The sequence below is a fragment of the Gracilinanus agilis genome, chromosome 2 (assembly GCF_016433145.1).
Source record: "Gracilinanus agilis isolate LMUSP501 chromosome 2, AgileGrace, whole genome shotgun sequence".
Classification (NCBI taxonomy): Eukaryota; Metazoa; Chordata; class Mammalia; order Didelphimorphia; family Didelphidae; genus Gracilinanus; species Gracilinanus agilis.
Window position 1 is genome coordinate 283,940,659 of NC_058131.1, and position 18,508 is coordinate 283,959,166.

General features: G+C 43.7%; 1 protein-coding gene across 2 annotated transcripts; it reads left to right on the forward strand.

Annotated features, from left to right (window-relative positions):
- Window positions 1–8,334: 8,334 nt before the first annotated feature.
- On the forward strand, window positions 8,335–17,016 carry SPOUT1 (SPOUT domain containing methyltransferase 1). Of its 2 annotated transcripts, XM_044661344.1 has the most exons (12): window positions 8,335–8,494; window positions 8,783–8,825; window positions 10,510–10,632; window positions 11,373–11,532; window positions 11,812–11,901; window positions 12,145–12,194; window positions 13,052–13,182; window positions 13,379–13,451; window positions 13,947–14,045; window positions 14,954–15,056; window positions 15,980–16,127; window positions 16,712–17,016. In XM_044661344.1, exons 1-12 carry the CDS (start codon window positions 8,459–8,461, stop codon window positions 16,778–16,780), a joined length of 1,125 nt encoding a protein of 374 aa, XP_044517279.1. In that variant the 5' UTR covers window positions 8,335–8,458; the 3' UTR covers window positions 16,781–17,016. The 2 variants fall into 2 exon arrangements, with proteins under 2 accessions (XP_044517279.1, XP_044517280.1); XM_044661345.1 differs by lacking the exons at window positions 8,335–8,494; window positions 8,783–8,825 and adding an exon at window positions 8,934–9,065.
- The last annotated feature ends 1,492 nt before the right edge of the window (window positions 17,017–18,508 follow it).

Genomic DNA, 18,508 nt, shown 5'->3' on the forward strand with positions numbered 1-18,508 from the left:
GCTCTATCAACTTCGCTACCTAGCTGCCCAGAATGTTAGCTTCTTGAGGGCAGGAACTGTTTTGTGTTTATCTCTGCCTCCTCAGGGCCTACCACAATGCATGGCATTTGGTGCTTTACTGTCTTGTTGACTGGTTGATAGAACTCTTGATTTTGAAAGGACCTCAAGGACTATCTAGAAAAAGCCCTTCATTTTACAGAAGAGAAAACTGAAAAGCTCAGGGCATTTTTTTCAGTCAAAGGCTCCTTCCAATGCTCCAAATTATCCTACTCAACCAGAAATGTCCCAAGGCCAAACATTACTTGCCAAGTGAATGATATAGACAGTAGATGCAGAGTTCAGAGCCAGAGAGAAGACTGTGCCTGGTGGGAAAGGAAGGCCTTCATGAAGGGAGAGAAAGGGCTTTCATAAGAATTAGCATTCATTTCACTTGTTTAATTAACATTAATGAATCATTAATCCTATTGCCATGAGATGTATCCTAACCACATGAAGCTTCAGGAATCTTTGGAACCAGGAGAGCTACAGGTAGAGAAGGGAGCTTCTGCCAAGGGATCACAGGATCCTAGATTAGAGCTTTCTGGCTCTAGGGATTTATGAGACTATTTAGTCCAGTGATGATGAACCTTTTAGAGATGGAATGCTAGGCCCCATCCCCCAGACTGAGTGCTGTGCTCCTCCCTTACCCCACACAGGGAGGGAGGAAGTTCTCCCACTGGGCTGCTGGGTGGAGGGGGGATGTGAAAAAATGTCAGGCACTGTGGAGAGGGGGTGGGGAGGGAGGCTGAATGTCCACAGAGAGCGCTCTTTGTGCCATCTTTGGCACCCGTGCCATAGTCTCGCCATCACTGTTCTAGTCTGACCCTTTCAATCAACAAGGCTAAGCACTGAGGATAGAAAGGCAAAAACAGGGTCCTTGGAACTATAAGGAACTGATTCAAATTTATAAGTCTTAAGATTTAGAACAGTAGTCAGGGAATGTGAATAGGTAGTTTTCTAAGGCAAGTTATCAACCTATGAAAAAATGCTCTAAACCACTAATAACTAGAGAAATGCCAATTATAGCAACTTTGGGGTCCTACCTCACACAGATTAGACTGACAAAGGAAAATGCCAAATGTTGGAGGGTCTGTAGAAGAACATTCATAGTGCTGTGAGATTAATTGATCCAACATTTTTTTTAACTTTCTATTTTAAAAAATTACATGTATTAACAGTTTTTGACATTTTGCAATTCAGATTCTCTCCCTCCCTTCAGCAATAAATGGTCACACCAGTACTTTGATGCAATTCATATTTCCATATTCCCCATGCCTTGGTCTAACCATCCTTAAAAGCAATTTAGATCAGGGGCAGGTAAGTGGCTCAGTGGATAGAGAGCCAGATGGAAGTCCTGCTTTCAAATCTGGTCTCAGACACTTCCTAGCTGTGTGACCCTGAGCAAGTTAGTTAATCCCCATTGCCTAGTCCTTACCACTCTTCTGCCTTGGAACCAATACATATAGTATTGATTCTAAGATGGAAGGTAAGGTATTTTGTATTAAAAAACAAAATAAAATAAAAATAAAAAATAAACCCAACAATTTAGAGCTATGACCAAAATTAGTATCTTTAACCCAGCTACTAATAATAGACATACCTCCAATGAAATCAAAGAGGGAAAGGATCTATATGTACGAAAATATCTATAGTAGCTCTTTTTGAAGGGGTCAAAAACTGGTAAACTACAAAGAATATCATCTTATTGAGCAACAATTAAATAAATGGTAGTATCTTTGTATAAAGGAATATTATTGTGCCTTAAGAAATGATGAAATGAATATAGTTTCAGAGCAAACTGGGAAGACCTCTGTGAACTGATGCTGAGTGGAATGAGCAGAAATTAGGAGAACAATTTATGTAATGATAACATGATGGAAGAAAATTAACTTTGAAAGACTTCAGTAACTAATGCAATGATAAACAATGAGTTGAAAAGAATGAAGATGAAGCATTCCAGAGAGGTGTACATTTTGTTTGTTTTGTTTTGTGAGACTATATTGAGGGCTTTGTTTTTTTGCTCCATGTTGGGTGGTGGATAGTGGTAGTGACAGATTAATAAGTAATTACTTTATTTATAAAAATTTGTTTGTTTCTTAGAATATTTTTCCATAGTTACATGATTCATGTTGTCTCCCTCCCCTCTCCCCCACTCCCTTCCAGAGCTGACGAGCAATTCCACTGGATTATACATGTATTATTGTTCAAAACCTGTTTCCATATTATTCATAACAAATATTTTAAAGAAAACCAAAGGTGGCTATTTCAAGTAGCTCTGTCACTTTCTACTTGTATGATCCTGGGCGAGTCACTTAATCCCTGTTTCCCTCAGTTTCCTCTTTTGTAAAATGGGGACAATAACAGAACCTACCTCACTGGGTTGTAACAAAAGGAGATTGGACTTGAGGTCCTCTAAGATCTCTTCCAGATCTAACTATAATCCTATAACCCCCAATTTAAATAGTCCTTCTGAAAGGGGCTATTTTAAAAATGTTTTATGTTGTGAGAGTAATCAACAGATACAAACATTTCAGTATACTAGGAACAGGAAATAGGATTGTCTAAGAAACTTTGAATTTCTGTTATATAAGGTGGTTGTTTTTTGTTTTTAAGAAACATCTATATTTAGCTTGACAAGATAGGGAGAAAAAATTAGTGGGTCCCCTACCATATTTTTTATTTTCTTCAGTGCATTTTAAAACTGTTTTTTTATTGATGTTCTTACCCCTATATGGTTGGGCATTTGAAGAAAGCAGGCCTCAAAGTCAGGCTCTAGTCTTGTCCCTGACACTGGCTATGTGACCTGGGGAAAAAACACTTATTCTCTCAAATGCTCCAAGGGGTAAAACTCTTAAGTGGCATACTAGCAAGATAGAGGAGGATTTCTTCACTGGAGAGTTCCCTTTAACATCAGAGGTCCAACCTCTCTGGCTAGCTCTATGATGGCCCACCTCCTTCACTCCCAAGTAGACTATCTTGTAACAAATATGTGTAATAAAGCAAAACCCAACAGGATGACTCTCTGAGGATGGATGTCTTTCTCATTCTGTTCCCCTGGACTATAGGTGTCAAGCACACAGCCCACAGGATACATATAGCTAATTTCTAGAGCGCCTACTACCAGGGACTGTACTAAACCCCTGGCTATCATTATCTCAAATGACCCTCACAACAACCCTGGGAGGCAGGTGTTATTCTCTCCACCATTTTATAAATGAGGAAACCGAGGTAGAGGTTAGGTGACTTGCAGGGTCACATAGCTAGTGTTTAAGGCCAAATTTGAACTCAGGCTTTTCTAATTCTAGGTGTAGAGCATTATCTACTGGGCTATCTAGCTACCACATGTGGTCCACAATACTACCAAGTGCCCCTCCTCCAACCAGATGAAAATATAATTGGGAAATATATATGTGCATATGTATATTTTTAATGAAAACACTTACCTTCTGTCATAGAATCAATACTATATATAGGCTCCAAAACCGAACAGCACTAAGGTCTAGGCAATGGAGATTAAGTGATTTGTCCAGAGTTATACAGCTAGTGTCTGAGGCCAAATCTGAACATCTGAACCCAAAGCCTCCCATTTCTAGGACTGATTCTCAATTCACTGAGCCACCTAGCTACCCCTATAATTGGGAAATACTTAACAAAATAAATAAAAATACACTAAAGCATAGATAACATTAGTATGCATTTTCTAGGTCAATTTGAGGCCTGTAGTGATCTTAATTTCTTTGACTCTTCTGGAGATAATGCTCTCTAACTGTAGATGTCCCTCAGGATTCTGTCCTGGCCCTCTTCTCTTCTCCCTCTGTTGAGAGCCAATTGGAGAAATAGGGTGAGGATAGGGCCTGTTATCTGGATTCCCTACGTGACCAATACAGGCTGAGGCAGTCTTTGTGTTTGGTCCTGGTCACCTGAGCCCTGAAAAGCTCTGATACCAGCAGGTAGGTTAATCCAAAAACAACTTGACCCCTCCAAGAGGCTATTGGGAGTCATTTAGAGAAATAGAGTCTGTAATAGAGGTTTTCTCTGGATCCCATTACAAAATCATTGGCAAGTAAAACTGTGTGTATGGTTTTTTCTGCACTGCATGTCAGATGCAGATAGAATGGGCCATCTAAGGTAAACATCTGAGGCTCCTCTTTTGACTCATTTTCAGATCCCCACCTTTTCTTAATATTCTTATTGGAAAGCTTTGAGTCCTTAGCAGACCAGCAGCTACTGAGTTAACAATTTCTCTCCTTGATAATTAAGAAGCCTGAACCCTAAAAAATATTACTTAGACAAGCTGGAGCTGGACAACCTAGTCCAGACTTTATCTGACCAGGTCCAAATTCTGTAAATCAGGAAGACAGGACTCAATTAGTAAAAATCTCCATGAAATATATTTCTGCTCCCAGAATTGACCCCCTTCTAATTGGTGGTTGGAATTTGGCCCTTGCCCTTATACCTATCTCTCTACTTTGTAGACTTTAATGGGTTGTGTATGATTTGTAACCCCTTCACAGCTGTGACTCTTTCTTTATGTTCTTTGTTTGAAACCAGTATAAAATAAACTCCAAATCCCATAGCGTTAGATCAGCATAGGCTAACCATTAGTCTGGTTGTTCTCATTTTCTTTTTCCTGTCTTAACAATCCGATGCCACCAAACACCACTCAGAACCCCCCAAAAATATAGAGAGCTGGCTCTCTATATCCCTCTATACCAGGTCAGTTGGTGATCTCATCAGATTTCATGTTTTTAATTATCATCTCAACACTGATGATTCCCAGGTCTACCTTTCCTGCCCCACACTCCCTGCTGACCTCCACTCTCACATCTCCAACTGCCTTTCAGACATTTCAAACCAGATACCTAGTAGACATTTATTTTTTTAAACATTTATTAATATTCATTTTTAACATGGTTACATGATTCATGTGCCTACTTTCCCCTTCACCCCCCGACCTCCCCCCTCCCCCGGCCGATATGCATTTCCACTGGTTTTAACATGTGTCATTAATCAAGACCTATTTCCAAATTCTTGATAGTTGCATTGGTTTGGTACTTTCGATCCCCAATCATGTCCTCATCAACCCATGTATTCAAGCAGTTGATTTTCTTCTGTGTTTCCTCTCCTGCAGTCCTTCCTCTGAATGTGGGTAGCGTTCTTTTCCATAAATCCCTCAGCGCTGTCCTGGGTCATTGCATTGCTGCTAGTACAGAAGTCCATTACATTCAATTTTACCATAGTATATCGGTCTCTGTGTACAATGTTCTTCTGGCTCTGCTCCTTTTGCTCTGCATCAATTCCTGGAGGTCTTTCCAATTCACATGGAATTCCTGCAGTTTATTATTCCTTTGAGCACAATAGTATTCCATCACCTGCATATACCAAAATTTGTTCAATCATTCCCCAATTGAAGGACATACCCTCCTTTTCCAGTTTTTTTGCCACCACAAAAAGCGCAGCTATAAATATTTTCATACAAGTCTATTTATCTATGATCTCTTTGGGGTACAAACCCAACAATGGTATGGCTGGATCAAAGGGCAGGCATTCTTTTATAGCCCTTTGGGCATAATTCCAAATTGCCAGCCAGAATGGTTGGATCAATTCACAACTCCACCAGCAATGCATTAATGTCCCAATTTTGCCACATCCCCTCCAGCATTCATTACTCTCCCCTTCTTTCATTTTAGCCAATCTGCTAGGTGTGAAGTGATACCTCAGAGTTGTTTTGATTTGCATTTCTCTAATTATTATGTGCTTATTGATACTTTTGATTTCTTTACCTGAAAATTATCTCTTCATGTCTCTTGCCCATTTATCAGTTGGGGACTAGTAGACATTTAAAACAGCATGTCCAGGGAGGTCTTAGGTTCAAGTCTGGCCTCAGATACTTCCCAGCTGTGTGAGCCTGGGCAAGTCACTTGACCCCCATTGCCTACCCTTACCACTCTTCCACCTAGGAGCCAATACACAGTACTGACTCCAAGAGGAAAGTAAATGTTTAAAAAGAAAAAAACAATAGTATGTCCACAAGAGAACTCATTACATTTCCCCCAGGCCCTCCCCACATCCCCCAACAACCTTCTCTATAGAGGATGACATCATCCTCCCTGCCCCCAACCTAGGAGGCATTCTGGATTCCTCACTCTCTAGACCCTCAAGTCCAAACTGTTGTAAATTGCACTCTTGCAGCATCTCTCAAATATGGTCTCATATCGCCTCTGACACTGCCACCCACTGGTGCAGGCCCTCCTCACCTTGAGATTGTGATAGCCTGCTGGTGTTCTGTCTGCCTTCTCTCCCCCTATGCCAGTTCATCCTCCATTCAGCCATTAAAGTGACTTTCCTAAAGTTTGGGCCCAATCATATCACATACACCCCCCCTTACTCAATAAACTGGAGTGGCTTCCTATTGCCCCCAGGATCAAATCCAGAATCCTCTTTGGTATTCAAAGCCTGTAATAACTTACTATCTCCTACCTTTATAGTCTTCTTACACCTTATTCCCCAACACCCATGATCCAGTGACTTCAGTGGCACCCAGTCTCCTAGCTGTACTCCATCTCTAGTCTGGAAGAATTCTTTCTTGTTGTCCCCCTAATTCAGAATGTACTTCCTGGTCCACTGACTGTTGACTTCCCCATCTTCCTTTAAGTTCCAACTAAAATCCCACCCTGTAGGAGAAGCCTAACTCCACTTAATTCCAGCACCTTCCCTCTGTTGATTATTTCCCATTTATTCTGTATATACCTTGCTTTGTATAATTCGCAAGGATGTTGTGTTCCTCATTAGATAATAAACTCTGGGGACAGCTAGGTGGCTCAGTGGATTGAGAGCCAGGCCTAGAGATAGGAGGTCCTGGGTTCAAATGTGACCCTGGGCAAAGTCACTTAACCCTCCCACCCTTTGCTGAGTTCTTAGCATTCTTCTGCCTTGGAACAAATACATAGTATTAATTCTCAGGTAAGGTAAGGGTTTAAAAAAATATATTATAAGCTCCTTGAGGGTTATATCCTCAATGCTTACCATAGTGCCTGGCACTTAATAAATCTTGATTGTTGATTGATTGACTGATGAATGTAGTGATTCCCCCCTTCCCCTACCTATCTATCTGAGGACACCATTGCCACAGAATCTATTTATATCATTTATACTATATATTTATATTTAAATTATACAGCTCTGAGACCTAAACCTCAGATGCTTCTCTCCCAAAATGCCAGCCTAACAAGCTGACCTGGGCCTGCTTGCCTCCCCTAAGCCCCAACTCATGTTCTGACCCCCCTCTTATCCTTTCCTAAACTATCCCTCTGTTCCAATCATACATGAAAAAAAATGGAAAAGCCCCATAGAAATATTTAAAAATATTCCTGGTATAGACCAGAACAGAAGAAAAAATCATTGGTCTGAGCATTCTCCATAGTCCTGGTTGTTTTCAACCTCTTCTTCTATGCCTTAGTAAGTAGTATGCCCCTGTTACTGTATCTAAAAAGATGGCCCACCATTCAAACAACTTTGGTATTATACTGTGTATACTTGATGGACTCAAGGCTTCATCTCCACTCATGCAGAATGCAATCTTTTTCGGTTTTTAGTCAGATGTCTCACTAACTGCTATGGCTACACATCTGACCTCATTGGCTGGCTTTAGGTGATGGATAAACCTCTCTAAACTTAGGCTGGCCTGGAAAACAGTCCCTGGGCTTTGATTGGGCAGAATCTGCCAAAGCCAGCTAAAGCCTGGTTCCAGATCACCAAGCTTGCATTCTGCAGGGCAGGAGGACATTAGGAATTCCTGGTCACAGCCTCACCTTGATGAAGCCTGTCAGGAAGTGGAATAATAACACTTTTTACTAAGTGTAAAGCCCCGGCACTGCTGGAGCCAGGGTAGGCTGAGAGTCATAAGATCTGACTGTAGTGCAAGCTCAAATAACTCATTTCACCCGGTTGATCTTGGGCAAGTTGCTTCCCATCTTTGGGCTTCAGCTGCCTCACCTGTGAATTGGGACAATAACCCTGGGACCACTTCTACTGAGTTGGAATGAGAAAGAAATGGGACAGAACCTGGAAGGCATGGTTTGACTCCGATCCTACACAAAAATGCAAATTTTGGTTACTCCGCAGGGCAGTTTGGGTGTGGTTTGATACGGGCCGGGCGGGGGCTGCCGGCAAACCCTAGGCCTCCAGCTGGTTAGTTAAGAGCAGCTGCAAGGGAACAGGTGAGCCTACAGCCCGGTGCCAAGAGCTCCTCCAGCCCCGAGGCCCTCGCACCTTCCCCACCTCACCCTTGCACCGCCCCCTACTCCCCGGCGCGCACACCTGGAGCACCAGATTGGATGGCTGAAGGAAGAAGGATGTGGTTTCCAAGCCGCTCCTCTGATTGGCTCGGGGGCGGAGCTACCGAGTTTCTGAGCGGAAGATGGCGGATCTCGTGGGGAAGCGGCCTAGGATCCAGGTGGGCTGGTGGGTTTGGCCAGGCGCTTGTCTCTGCCGGGCACCGTGGTCGGGAGACGCACCTAGATAACTCCTGGACCCCAGGTGTGGCCTTCCCGCAGCAGCGGGGAGCTGCCGGGGAGCAGAGGACAGACTGCGCGTCTGGGGTCTCTGTCCCGGGCAGTGCTGGGCCGGGCTCGGCGCGTGGCCGAGGTCCAGGCTCCGTCCTGGCCGGTATCTGGGCTCAGCCTCTGTCTGAGTAGAGTGGTGAATGGGGGGAACGTTCAATCTTTGATCTGCTTATTTCCAGGGAGAAGTACGAAAAATCGAGTGGCGGAAATTGAAGAAAGAGAGTAAGAACGGAGAGGGCAGGAGTAATTAGGGTGATGGGTGTTTAAAGTTTTGGTTGGTTTCTGGGCATAGTGTCTCCCTCATCTCTCTCTTTGCACCTGTAGAATACTTTCAGAGCCGGAGGAAACTTTAAAAGATATCTTAGTCCAAACCCTCATTTAACAAAGGAGAAAAACTGAGCGTTCAGGCAAAGGAAATGACCCCTTTGGAGTCCCCCAACAAACTCTAGTGGTCTTGCCATTGTAAGAAACTTTTTTAAACTTTTATGACGCCCTTTTCGTTTTGCATCACTTTTTCTTCCCAGTATTTCCCACTCCTTCCTTTCCCTAAGAGTCATCCTTTGTATCAAAGAAAGTAAACATTTTCAACAAAACTAACCAACATTACCAAGTCTGGCAATATATTATACCCATCCTCCCCCACCTCTTCTGGAATAGATAGGTATTTACCAGGCAAGAAACTAAACACTGGTCATCCCTCTCCTAAAGAAGCTTCAGTCTAATTGGGTAAGACTACACTGATGTGATCAGGAAGGAATACTTTCATAGTGTTGATTAGATGATTGATTTCTGAGTTAGAATAGGCAAATGAGCAGAGTGTATTTGGAGGTGTTAGGGATGGGTCCAGGCAGCAGATGGTGACTATTAATCAACCAGAAGCTCACAGTCTGAGGGCTGAAACTTGAAGTGCCAAATAGAGGCTAGAGTGCAGGAGTATTGCCATAGGAAGATGTCCATCTTTATAACTATAGGACAGTAGTCATATTAAATACCTGTATAGCAAAAGTTCTTAAAGCCCAGGAAAAAAGGATGGGGAAGGGAGGAATGGTGGGAATGGGACCAAGCTAACTAACCCTTATAGAATATCTGATGCCTTTTTATCTCCTCCCTTCTACAAAATGGATTAGGTAGCCGAATATTTGTGAAAATTCAAGCAATAACTGGATGGTTCAATGGATAGAGAGACAGACTTAGAGATGAGAGGGTCTGGGTTCAAATGTGGCCTCAAAATATTAGCCATGTGACCCTGGACAAATCACTTAATCCGAATTGCCTAGCTCTTACTACTCTTTTGGCTTGAAACTTGTTCTAAGACTGAAGGTCTTTAAAAAAGAAAGAAAAACCTAAGCATTAAGTAAGTCATTTGGTTTTTGCTTAAAGAATTTCATGCATGCTTCATATATTGAGTTTAACAAAACCATTTTGAGTTTATTTAAAAAAATATGCTAAATTAGGTTTTAGTGATTATTTTATAGTTTTGATTTTTTACATTTTGCCAGCATGTTGTTTTTAATCTAATTTCAAATCTTTGATAGGCAAATTAGGAAAACTGCTAGATTGAGGAATTTCCAGATTTGAGTTTTGAGTCTTTACTCAAACATAGATTACCATATGATCATGAACAAGTCACTGAATCTTTCAGAGACTCAGGTTCCTCACCTGAAAAATGAAGATGAGGATGCTTAAGTATTCCATCTCAAAGAAAGCAAACTATATAAATGCTAGTTGTTGTATTCTATAGAATTTACATCATTTGGGACTTTCAGTTCAGCTCTCTACATCTCCCTCAGAATTTTCCCAACATCCTCTGCTTTCAGAAATTCTTCCCTTAGGCCATTGCTACCCCTGCCCCCACCCCAAACCCATCAGATCATCCACATCCCCCATTTGGAGATCTTTTTTCCAGGGAAAGAAGAGAAGAAGAAATGGAGAGAGCTGAAAATGATAAAGAAACTGGAGAAACAACGGGCTCAGGAAGAGGCAGAGAAGCAGAGAGAAGAGGCTGAGGAGACACACAAGCAAACAAATGGTATGTCCTGGGGCTTTTCTGCTCAGAGAGGCATGGGGCCCCAGGAACACCCTAGGAAATCAGCCAGGAGCCTGTTCTTTAATTTGTTAACTTTTCATTGTTTGTACTAGGCCTGTGGCAGCTAGGGTCTCCTTTTGGGGTTGCCAGCCTGGTTGTTAAATAGTCAAATCCAGATGTGATTTGAGAAGCTTAGCATCTTTCCAACTCAGTCCCAAACACCCCAAAATATACCTACTGCCACCACTGGTCACCTCAGGTTAAATTCCATCATTACAAAGTCATAAAAACATGTCCCTTTCCTATCATGGCAAGCTATTAGAATCTAGGCCAATCCTTGCATTTTACAGGAGAGGAAACCAAAGCCATTGGAGAGGGAAATGGTTCACTAAGGTCATACAGCAAGTTAGTGGAGCCAGGACTAGAACTTGGATTTCTAGAGTTACTATGTTAAGGAACTGTCCTTTGCTGAAGGACACTTGGAGGCCATTTTCTATAATTAACACCTTTCCATTGGCATAGTTAATTGTGAACAAAGCCCTTAGAAAAAGATTTGGAGAAGGGCCTGGAATGAGAAAAAGGCAGCCTTGATGCCGTGTAGTCCTAGAGACTGCATGAGGGAAGTAGGGTGCTAGGGAAAGAGTCCTGAGCTGAAGATGCAGTTCTAATTTCTAGGCCCAGTTCAGGAACATTCATTCACTTTTGAACCATGGAAAGTCACTTCCCCTTTTTGGCTCCTCCAGGACGATCATATACCCTGAGCGTGGCCCTCCCTGGCTCTATCCTCAACAATGCCCAGTCTCCAGAGCTTCGAACCTATCTGGCTGGACAGATTGCCCGGGCCTGTGCCATCTTTTGTGTGGATGAAATTGTGGTATTTGATGAAGAGGGTGAAGATGTCAAGTAAGGGGCTACCCAGCCCAGGGAGGAGGGGACAATATTGAGAGAAGGGTAAGGGAAGGGGACCTTTCTCAGCACATACAAATGGCCTGTGGAGGCTGCTTGTCAGAGCCCAGAATCCCAAAACATTCCAATCAAATGAAAGGGTAACTAAGCCCCACTCCCTGGGCAGAAAAGGCTAGGGACCCCTTCTTCTCTCCTGCCCATGGGATCACCTACTTCACAGAAACTTCTGGAGGAGCTGAGCTTCTAAGTCAACTAACCCATTTCATACCCTTCTAGGAGCGTCGAGGGAGAGTTTGTTGGCATTGGCAAAAAAGGACAGGCCTCGGTGCAGCTAGCTCGAATCCTCCAATATTTGGAGTGCCCACAGTAAGAGGAAATTTGTGTTTGGGAGAGGAGGGAGGGGAAGCAGGAATGGAAGGTGGAAAGCCTCACCCCAGAGAATTCCCCTCTCTTTTGTTGGAGAGGAGGTAAGGTGCTTGAATCCCAAACTGAGAACGAAACAGGAGAAGAGGGGTTGGAGAGCAGGGCCAGGAGGAGGGAAGGTACTTATAACTGATCTGGAGAGGAAACTCTCCCCTGGAAATTCACCACAGAGAACTGTGTTTTTAGGTACCTGAGAAAAGCCTTTTTCCCCAAACATCAGGATCTGCAGTTTGCAGGTAGGACCCCAGCTGTGCTCTGATGTCTTTCCTGTCAACCCTCTTGCTCTTAAATCCTTCCCAAGCTTCTATCCCTGTAGCTGTGCCTAGAAGAACAGTTATCTTGGAGTCCAAAGAGCTGAGCTCATTGCCCCACCCCCACCCCTTTTCTTTCTGAATTTCCGTGACAAGAGAAATTTCATCATTGTAAAGCCCTGCTTTCATCACCTTTAGCTCTCTGCACCTTACATTTCCTTCTCTGTATAGGGTGAGACTAATACTTTAGGTATTTTCACAGGGTTGTGAGGGAAATGTTTCATAAACCTCAAAGCCTAATATAAAATGTGAGGTTTTGCTATTAGAATCCAAATGATAAGTGTTAGGTGGATTTACTAAGGGAAGGTTGGGAATGTTCACTATACAATATGTTTGATCTGAGATAAGTCAGAACAAATATCATCTTCATTCATTTCCCCACTGTAGGCTTTAGTTTCCTCCTTGGTTAAAATGTGCGTATTTGTCAAATCTGGCCTCAGAAACTTCTGAGCTATGTGACCCTGAACAAGTCAATTAACCCCCATCGCCTAGCCCTTACTATCTCTCTTCTACCTTGGAACCAATACTTAGTATTAATTCTAAGATAGAAGGGGGGGAAAAAAGAATGTACATGTTTGACTACTTGGTCTCCAAAGTTTTTTTCCAGCTGTGGAATTTTCTAACTTTTCCCCCCAATCACATAACCCAGAAGTGACCAAGTGAAGACTAGAACCCAGGTCTCCTGTTTCCCAGACCTGGGCTCTTTCCTCCATATCATAGTCCTCTGGAATTTCTTGTGATATCTTGTGGCCACCCTCCATTCCTTTCTCCCCTTTCTTCAGGGCTGCTGAATCCCCTAGACAGTCCTCACCATGTACGGCAGGAGGAGGTTTTGGAGTACCGGGAAGGGATTGTGTTAGACAGGCCAACCCGGCCTGGACGAGGCTCTTTTGTCAACTGTGGCATGAAAAAGGTACCCTGCCTGGGGCCCCTAGACCTGGATGCCGGTGGCTTTCATCAGCTTAGTACAGTGCTTGCTGCACAGTAGGCCCTTAATAAATGCTTCTTGATTCCAGTAGGCATAACTATTTTTCCCCAGGTCCTCTCCTGGGGTAGGAATGGGGGAAGATTTCTTGCTCAGGCCCAGACTCAGGCTCTTCCTTCTGTAGGAGGTACAGATAGACAAGAACCTGGAACCTGGTCTGAGAGTCACTGTGCGGCTGGATCAGCAGCAGATCCCAGGTAACCTGCCCTTTCCTCCCCAATCCATGAGGCTTAAGGGATAAATAGACCCAAAGGCCTTGATGATGGATCCCTGCTCAGAATGAAGCTGAAATGTCACATCATGTCAGTGCAATTTACCTGATCTCCTTTACCTCTGTCACATTTTACATCTATATCATCATTCTGGATTCTCCCTATTAGGAGATGAGCTCCTTAATGACATTTTCATTTTTGTATTGCCAGTGCCTAGTAAATAATGGGCTTTTAATTAGTGATGGTTGGATTGTGCTCCTTGAATGCCTTCTCTAATTTTTTTTCATATCTCCTTCAGTGGCCAGCACACTCCTCTCTGTAGAGGAAGCAATTAGCAAATGTTTATAGATTAGATTGGCTGGAAGCCCCTACTAGGATTGGGTTTGCAGAAGGGGCCCAGGGTTTACAGAGGGAGAGGTCCCATAGTCTTCTTCCTGATCTCCTTCCTTCTTCCTGATCTCTTTCCTTCTTCCCTTCCAGAGAGCAAGAGCCTCAAGGGACGAGTTGTATCAAGCCAAGAGCCCCGCACCCATGCTGGGCTCTACTGGGGCTACAGTGTTCGCCTGGCCTCCTGTCTTAGTGAGTATTTGACCTCCTACCCCTAGTGGGCATTGGCTAATATGTCTAAAGAGCAATTGCCTGATAGGAAATTTTCCAAGTCTAATCCTGGCATTGCCACTTAATCTTTGTGTGACCTAGGACAGAGTATTCCCCAGCTTTGGGTCTCTGTTTCCCAATTTGTAAAATTAGGGGAAAAGACTAGAAGATTTCTAAGGTCCTTTGTACAATAGAAGGAACATTGGACTGAAGTCCAAAGAAGTTGGTAGTTTATAAGCTATTTGATTGAGACAAGTCAACTTCCCAAAATGAGAGGGTTGGTTTAAAATAGGTTCTTAACATTTGTTGTGCCACAGTTCCTTGTGCATACTGGTAAAGCCTATGAACCTCTTCTCACAATAGTGTTTGTAAACACATAAAACAAAATATATAAGATTACAAAAGAAACCAATTTTATATTGAAATAGTTAAAACATTTTTTTAAGTTCACAAATCTCAGGTTAAGAACTCCTGGACTTGTTGTTCAGTTAAGTTTTTAAGTCATGTCTGACTCTTTGTGCCACCATTTGGGTTTTTTTTGGCAGAGATACTGGAGTGGTTTATCATTTCCTTTACCAGCTTATTTGACAGATGAGGAAACTGAGGCAAACAGGATTAAGTGACTTTCCCAGCTAGCATCTGAGGCTGTATTTGGACTCCAGTCTTTCTGACTCCAGGCCAGTCTCTGTATCTAATGCGCCACCTAGCTGTCCTTCCAGCTCTAATATCCAGTGGTTATAAGTTTTTGGTTCTTCTCTTGGTATAGGAACTTCCTAGGAAATGGAGTCTTGGAATTAAGTACTATTTGGGATGCTGGGGGTGGTGGGTTGTGTGTGGGGAGGGTACTTGAAGTGTATCTGCAGTCTTAGCTAAACTGGACTCTTCTCTAGGTGCAGTGTTTGCTGAAGGCCCCTACAAGGATGGCTATGACCTGACCATCGGAACCTCAGAGCGAGGAGAGGGTCTGGCCTCAATCCAGCTTCCCAATTTCAAGTGAGCTACATTCAGAGACAGAAGCACCAAGGGGCGGGTGGGGAATGGGGTGCAGGATGGAGAGCTCAAAGGAAGCAAAGCTAACCAAGGAGCCAGGAAATGGGCTAATGTTCTGGAGCTTAGCTCACTTGTTCCTTCCTTTCCTGCTTCTTCCCACCCCAAATGCAGAAAGTATGAGTTATCTCTCTTCCTACTATACCCATCCCCTTATCACCCCCAGAGCCATGGGCCTCCATCCCAGGAGGAGAGCTCTCATTTTCTATCAGTTATCCTCCTCATGTCCTGCTCAGAGATAAGCCAAAGAACATAGTCTCTGTCTCAGACAGACTTTATTACCCAGCCTGGGAGACAAGTGACTTGGAATGGGAAGGATGGAGGACAGAATCTCACAATTAGGAGGTTCCCCAGGTGCCAGCTGGTCTAATGGAATCCTCTGCATTATCCCTGCTGTGTGTTCATCCACTCATCCACAATCAGTCTAGAGACTGCCAGAGATGGGGAACCTATCTACAGCCCTTTTTTTAAGACAACTTTGAAAGACAAGAACTCAGATCAGTGCAACTACCGTCTCCCACTTTCTGACAAGTCTTTTAATTGCTGGGAAGTTTCTCCTTATAAGCCAGAGTCAGTTCCTCTTGGCCCAAGCTTAGCAAGTCAGTCCTCCTTCCAGCCGACAGTCTAAGGAATTCAGTGATCTTGTCTCCCTTTTTGCCACTATAGAGGCCACACATGAGGAAGAGTTGTGGTCATTTGTTTAGTACCTTAGAAATTCAGAGAAGGCTTCCTGAAGGAAGAGGATGGGACGGGACCTGGGCTGGAAAGGATGGATATGGTTTGAATAAATATTGCAAATGTTAAGAACATCCCGATTTAAGTTCTCACTTTCACCCTCCCCTGCTCTCTGCTCTCCTCTCTCCTTCAAGCCATGCCATGGTGGTGTTTGGGGGCCTCCAGGGGTTAGAAGCTGGTGTTGAGGCTGATCCTAACCTAGAAGTCACAGATCCCAGTGTTCTCTTTGATTTCTACCTCAACACCTGTCCGGGACAAGGCAGCCGAACCATTCGTACTGAGGTAAGAACCTTAGTGTCTTCTCCTATGGCCCTCACCTTCCTGTGATGCCATTTCCTTTCCCACTGGCCAAGGCTGAGCCCTGGAACTGTTCTGAAAACCCTGTCCTCTGAAGAATTCCCCTTGCCTCCTTTCCCACTAGATATATCAGCCTGAAGTATGCATCTCTTGCTACTTTTCTAGAACACTGAGACCTCTCACAGCATCTTGAGAGTGGGGGGTTAGCCTTTCTTTTATCATTTCCCCAGTGTCCTTTGCCCATCAGAAGATGATGCCCTTGGCTGTAGATGGAAAGATGAAGTCAGAGCATATTAAATGTTAGAATGAGGAGAACTTTTAGAAATTAGTCTGACCCCATCATTTTACAAATTTGGAAATGTGACTAGAAAGGTAGAAAGTGGGCATAATCCAGAAAGATGCTTCCTTCCATGTATGGGGTTTTGTCCCAAAAGTCTGCTATTCTCTCCTGAACATATTACACTTTAAGAGGGGTATTACAGAATGGGGGAATAATCCCTCTGCTGCAGGTTTGGGAACCTGGGTTCTGCCTATCATCGGCCCTGCCAACTTGGGTCTTTCCATTCCAGGAAGCCATTCTCATCTCCCTGGCTACTCTGCGGCCTCATATCACTGGGGCTGGGGCTCAGCCTGACTGAAGGCCTCACTAGATGCTGCAAGACTGACTGCAGCACTGACTCACCTAGTGTTGGCGGCAGATCTGCTGGCAGGAGGCCTCGGGACCCCATTTGCCAGGCACAAGATGGATGAGGAGTGACTCCAAGACTGAAACCAGTTCTTGAGGACCCTGCCCGGTCCACGGGCAAGAGAGATGAAGGTCCTAACAGACAACTAACCAATGAATAAAGCAGGGCAGTGCTCCTTCCTGGTCATAGCTTGCTTTTACAAACTGTTTATAGTCCATAATATCTTCTGCTTCAGCAGCCCTTCACAGTTTATAAAAGACCTTCTTATATCTGTCATCTCATCTTAATTCAACAGTCATTAAGTGCCTGTTGTATGCAGAGTGCTCTGCTAGCCAGGAAGTTTAGGTGTTCCTCAGACCCCCTGTGAGGTAGGTAGGATGTTAATTATATCCCTTTACAGGAGAGGGAGCAGATTGCAGAGTCCAATTTACTTGTCACCACAATACACTGCCTGCAGATGAGGCACAAGTACAATGGGAAAATAATAGCTATAGGGGGAAGCTAGATGGTTCAGTGAATAGAAAGCCAAACCTAGAGGCAGGGAGGTCCTGGGTTCAAATCTGTCCTAGACACTTGCTAGCTGTATGACCCAGGACAAGTCACTTAACCTCCATTGCCTAGTCCTTACTGCTCTTCTGCCTTGGAACCAATATACAGTACTGGTTCTAAGATGGAAGGAAAGAGTTTAAAAAACATATTTGCTGTAAAGTTTCTGTGAAACAGGTATGAGGCCTTCTGGGACCTGATGGCAGCACCAATATGCTCCTGTCTCCACTTCCTCCATGGAAGTAGGCACTTCCATACCTGACCTTAGGGCAGCACTAGGCCATGCAGGCACAGCTCCCCTTGGATGTCTTCTAGACTGCTTCTCCCAAGCAGGCTCCCTGCTCCCCACATCAGCTTCCTGGGGCCTGAAGACTTAAAGCAGAGGAGACACCTCTGTGCTCCAAGCCTGGGCAGGCTTTCTTCCTTGAACTTCAGACCTGGGAAGGGGCCCCTTTAAAGGGGCAGCTGCAGGCCACTGCTTGGGACAGAAGCTGTAGATTGCAGGAGATTGAACAAAGAAGGAAGGGAGGAAATGGAGGAAATGGAGGTAAATACTATATTTCAGGAAAGATCCAGGATAAATGGGCCAGAGGAATCCAGGCTGTCAATGTTGTTAAAACAGAGTCGTTTAGATCAAGAGGAAAGAATTGCTGGGGAAAGAGATTGAAGATGGAGAGAGGGAAACAATTTTTTTTTTGAGACAATATTGTAGCAGCTTATATTCTTTTTTTTTTAAACATTTATTAATATTCGTTTTTAACATAGTTACATGATTCATGCTCCTACTTTCCCCTTCACCCCACACACACACCCTCCCCCATAGCTGACGAACATTTCCACTAGTTTTATTCTGTGTCGTTGATCAAAACCTATTTCCAAATTGTTGATAGTCGCATTGGTGTGGTAGTTTTGAGTCTACATCCCCAATCATGTCCACCCCAACCCATGGGTTCAAGCAGTTGTTTTTCTTATATGTTTCCTCTCCTGCAGTTCTTCCTCTGAATGTGGGTTCTTTACCATAAATCCCTCAGAGCTGTCCTATGTCATTGCATTGCTGCTGGTACAGAAGTCCATTACATTCAATTTTACCACAGTGTATTGGTCTCTGTGTACAATGTTCTTCTGGCTCTGCTG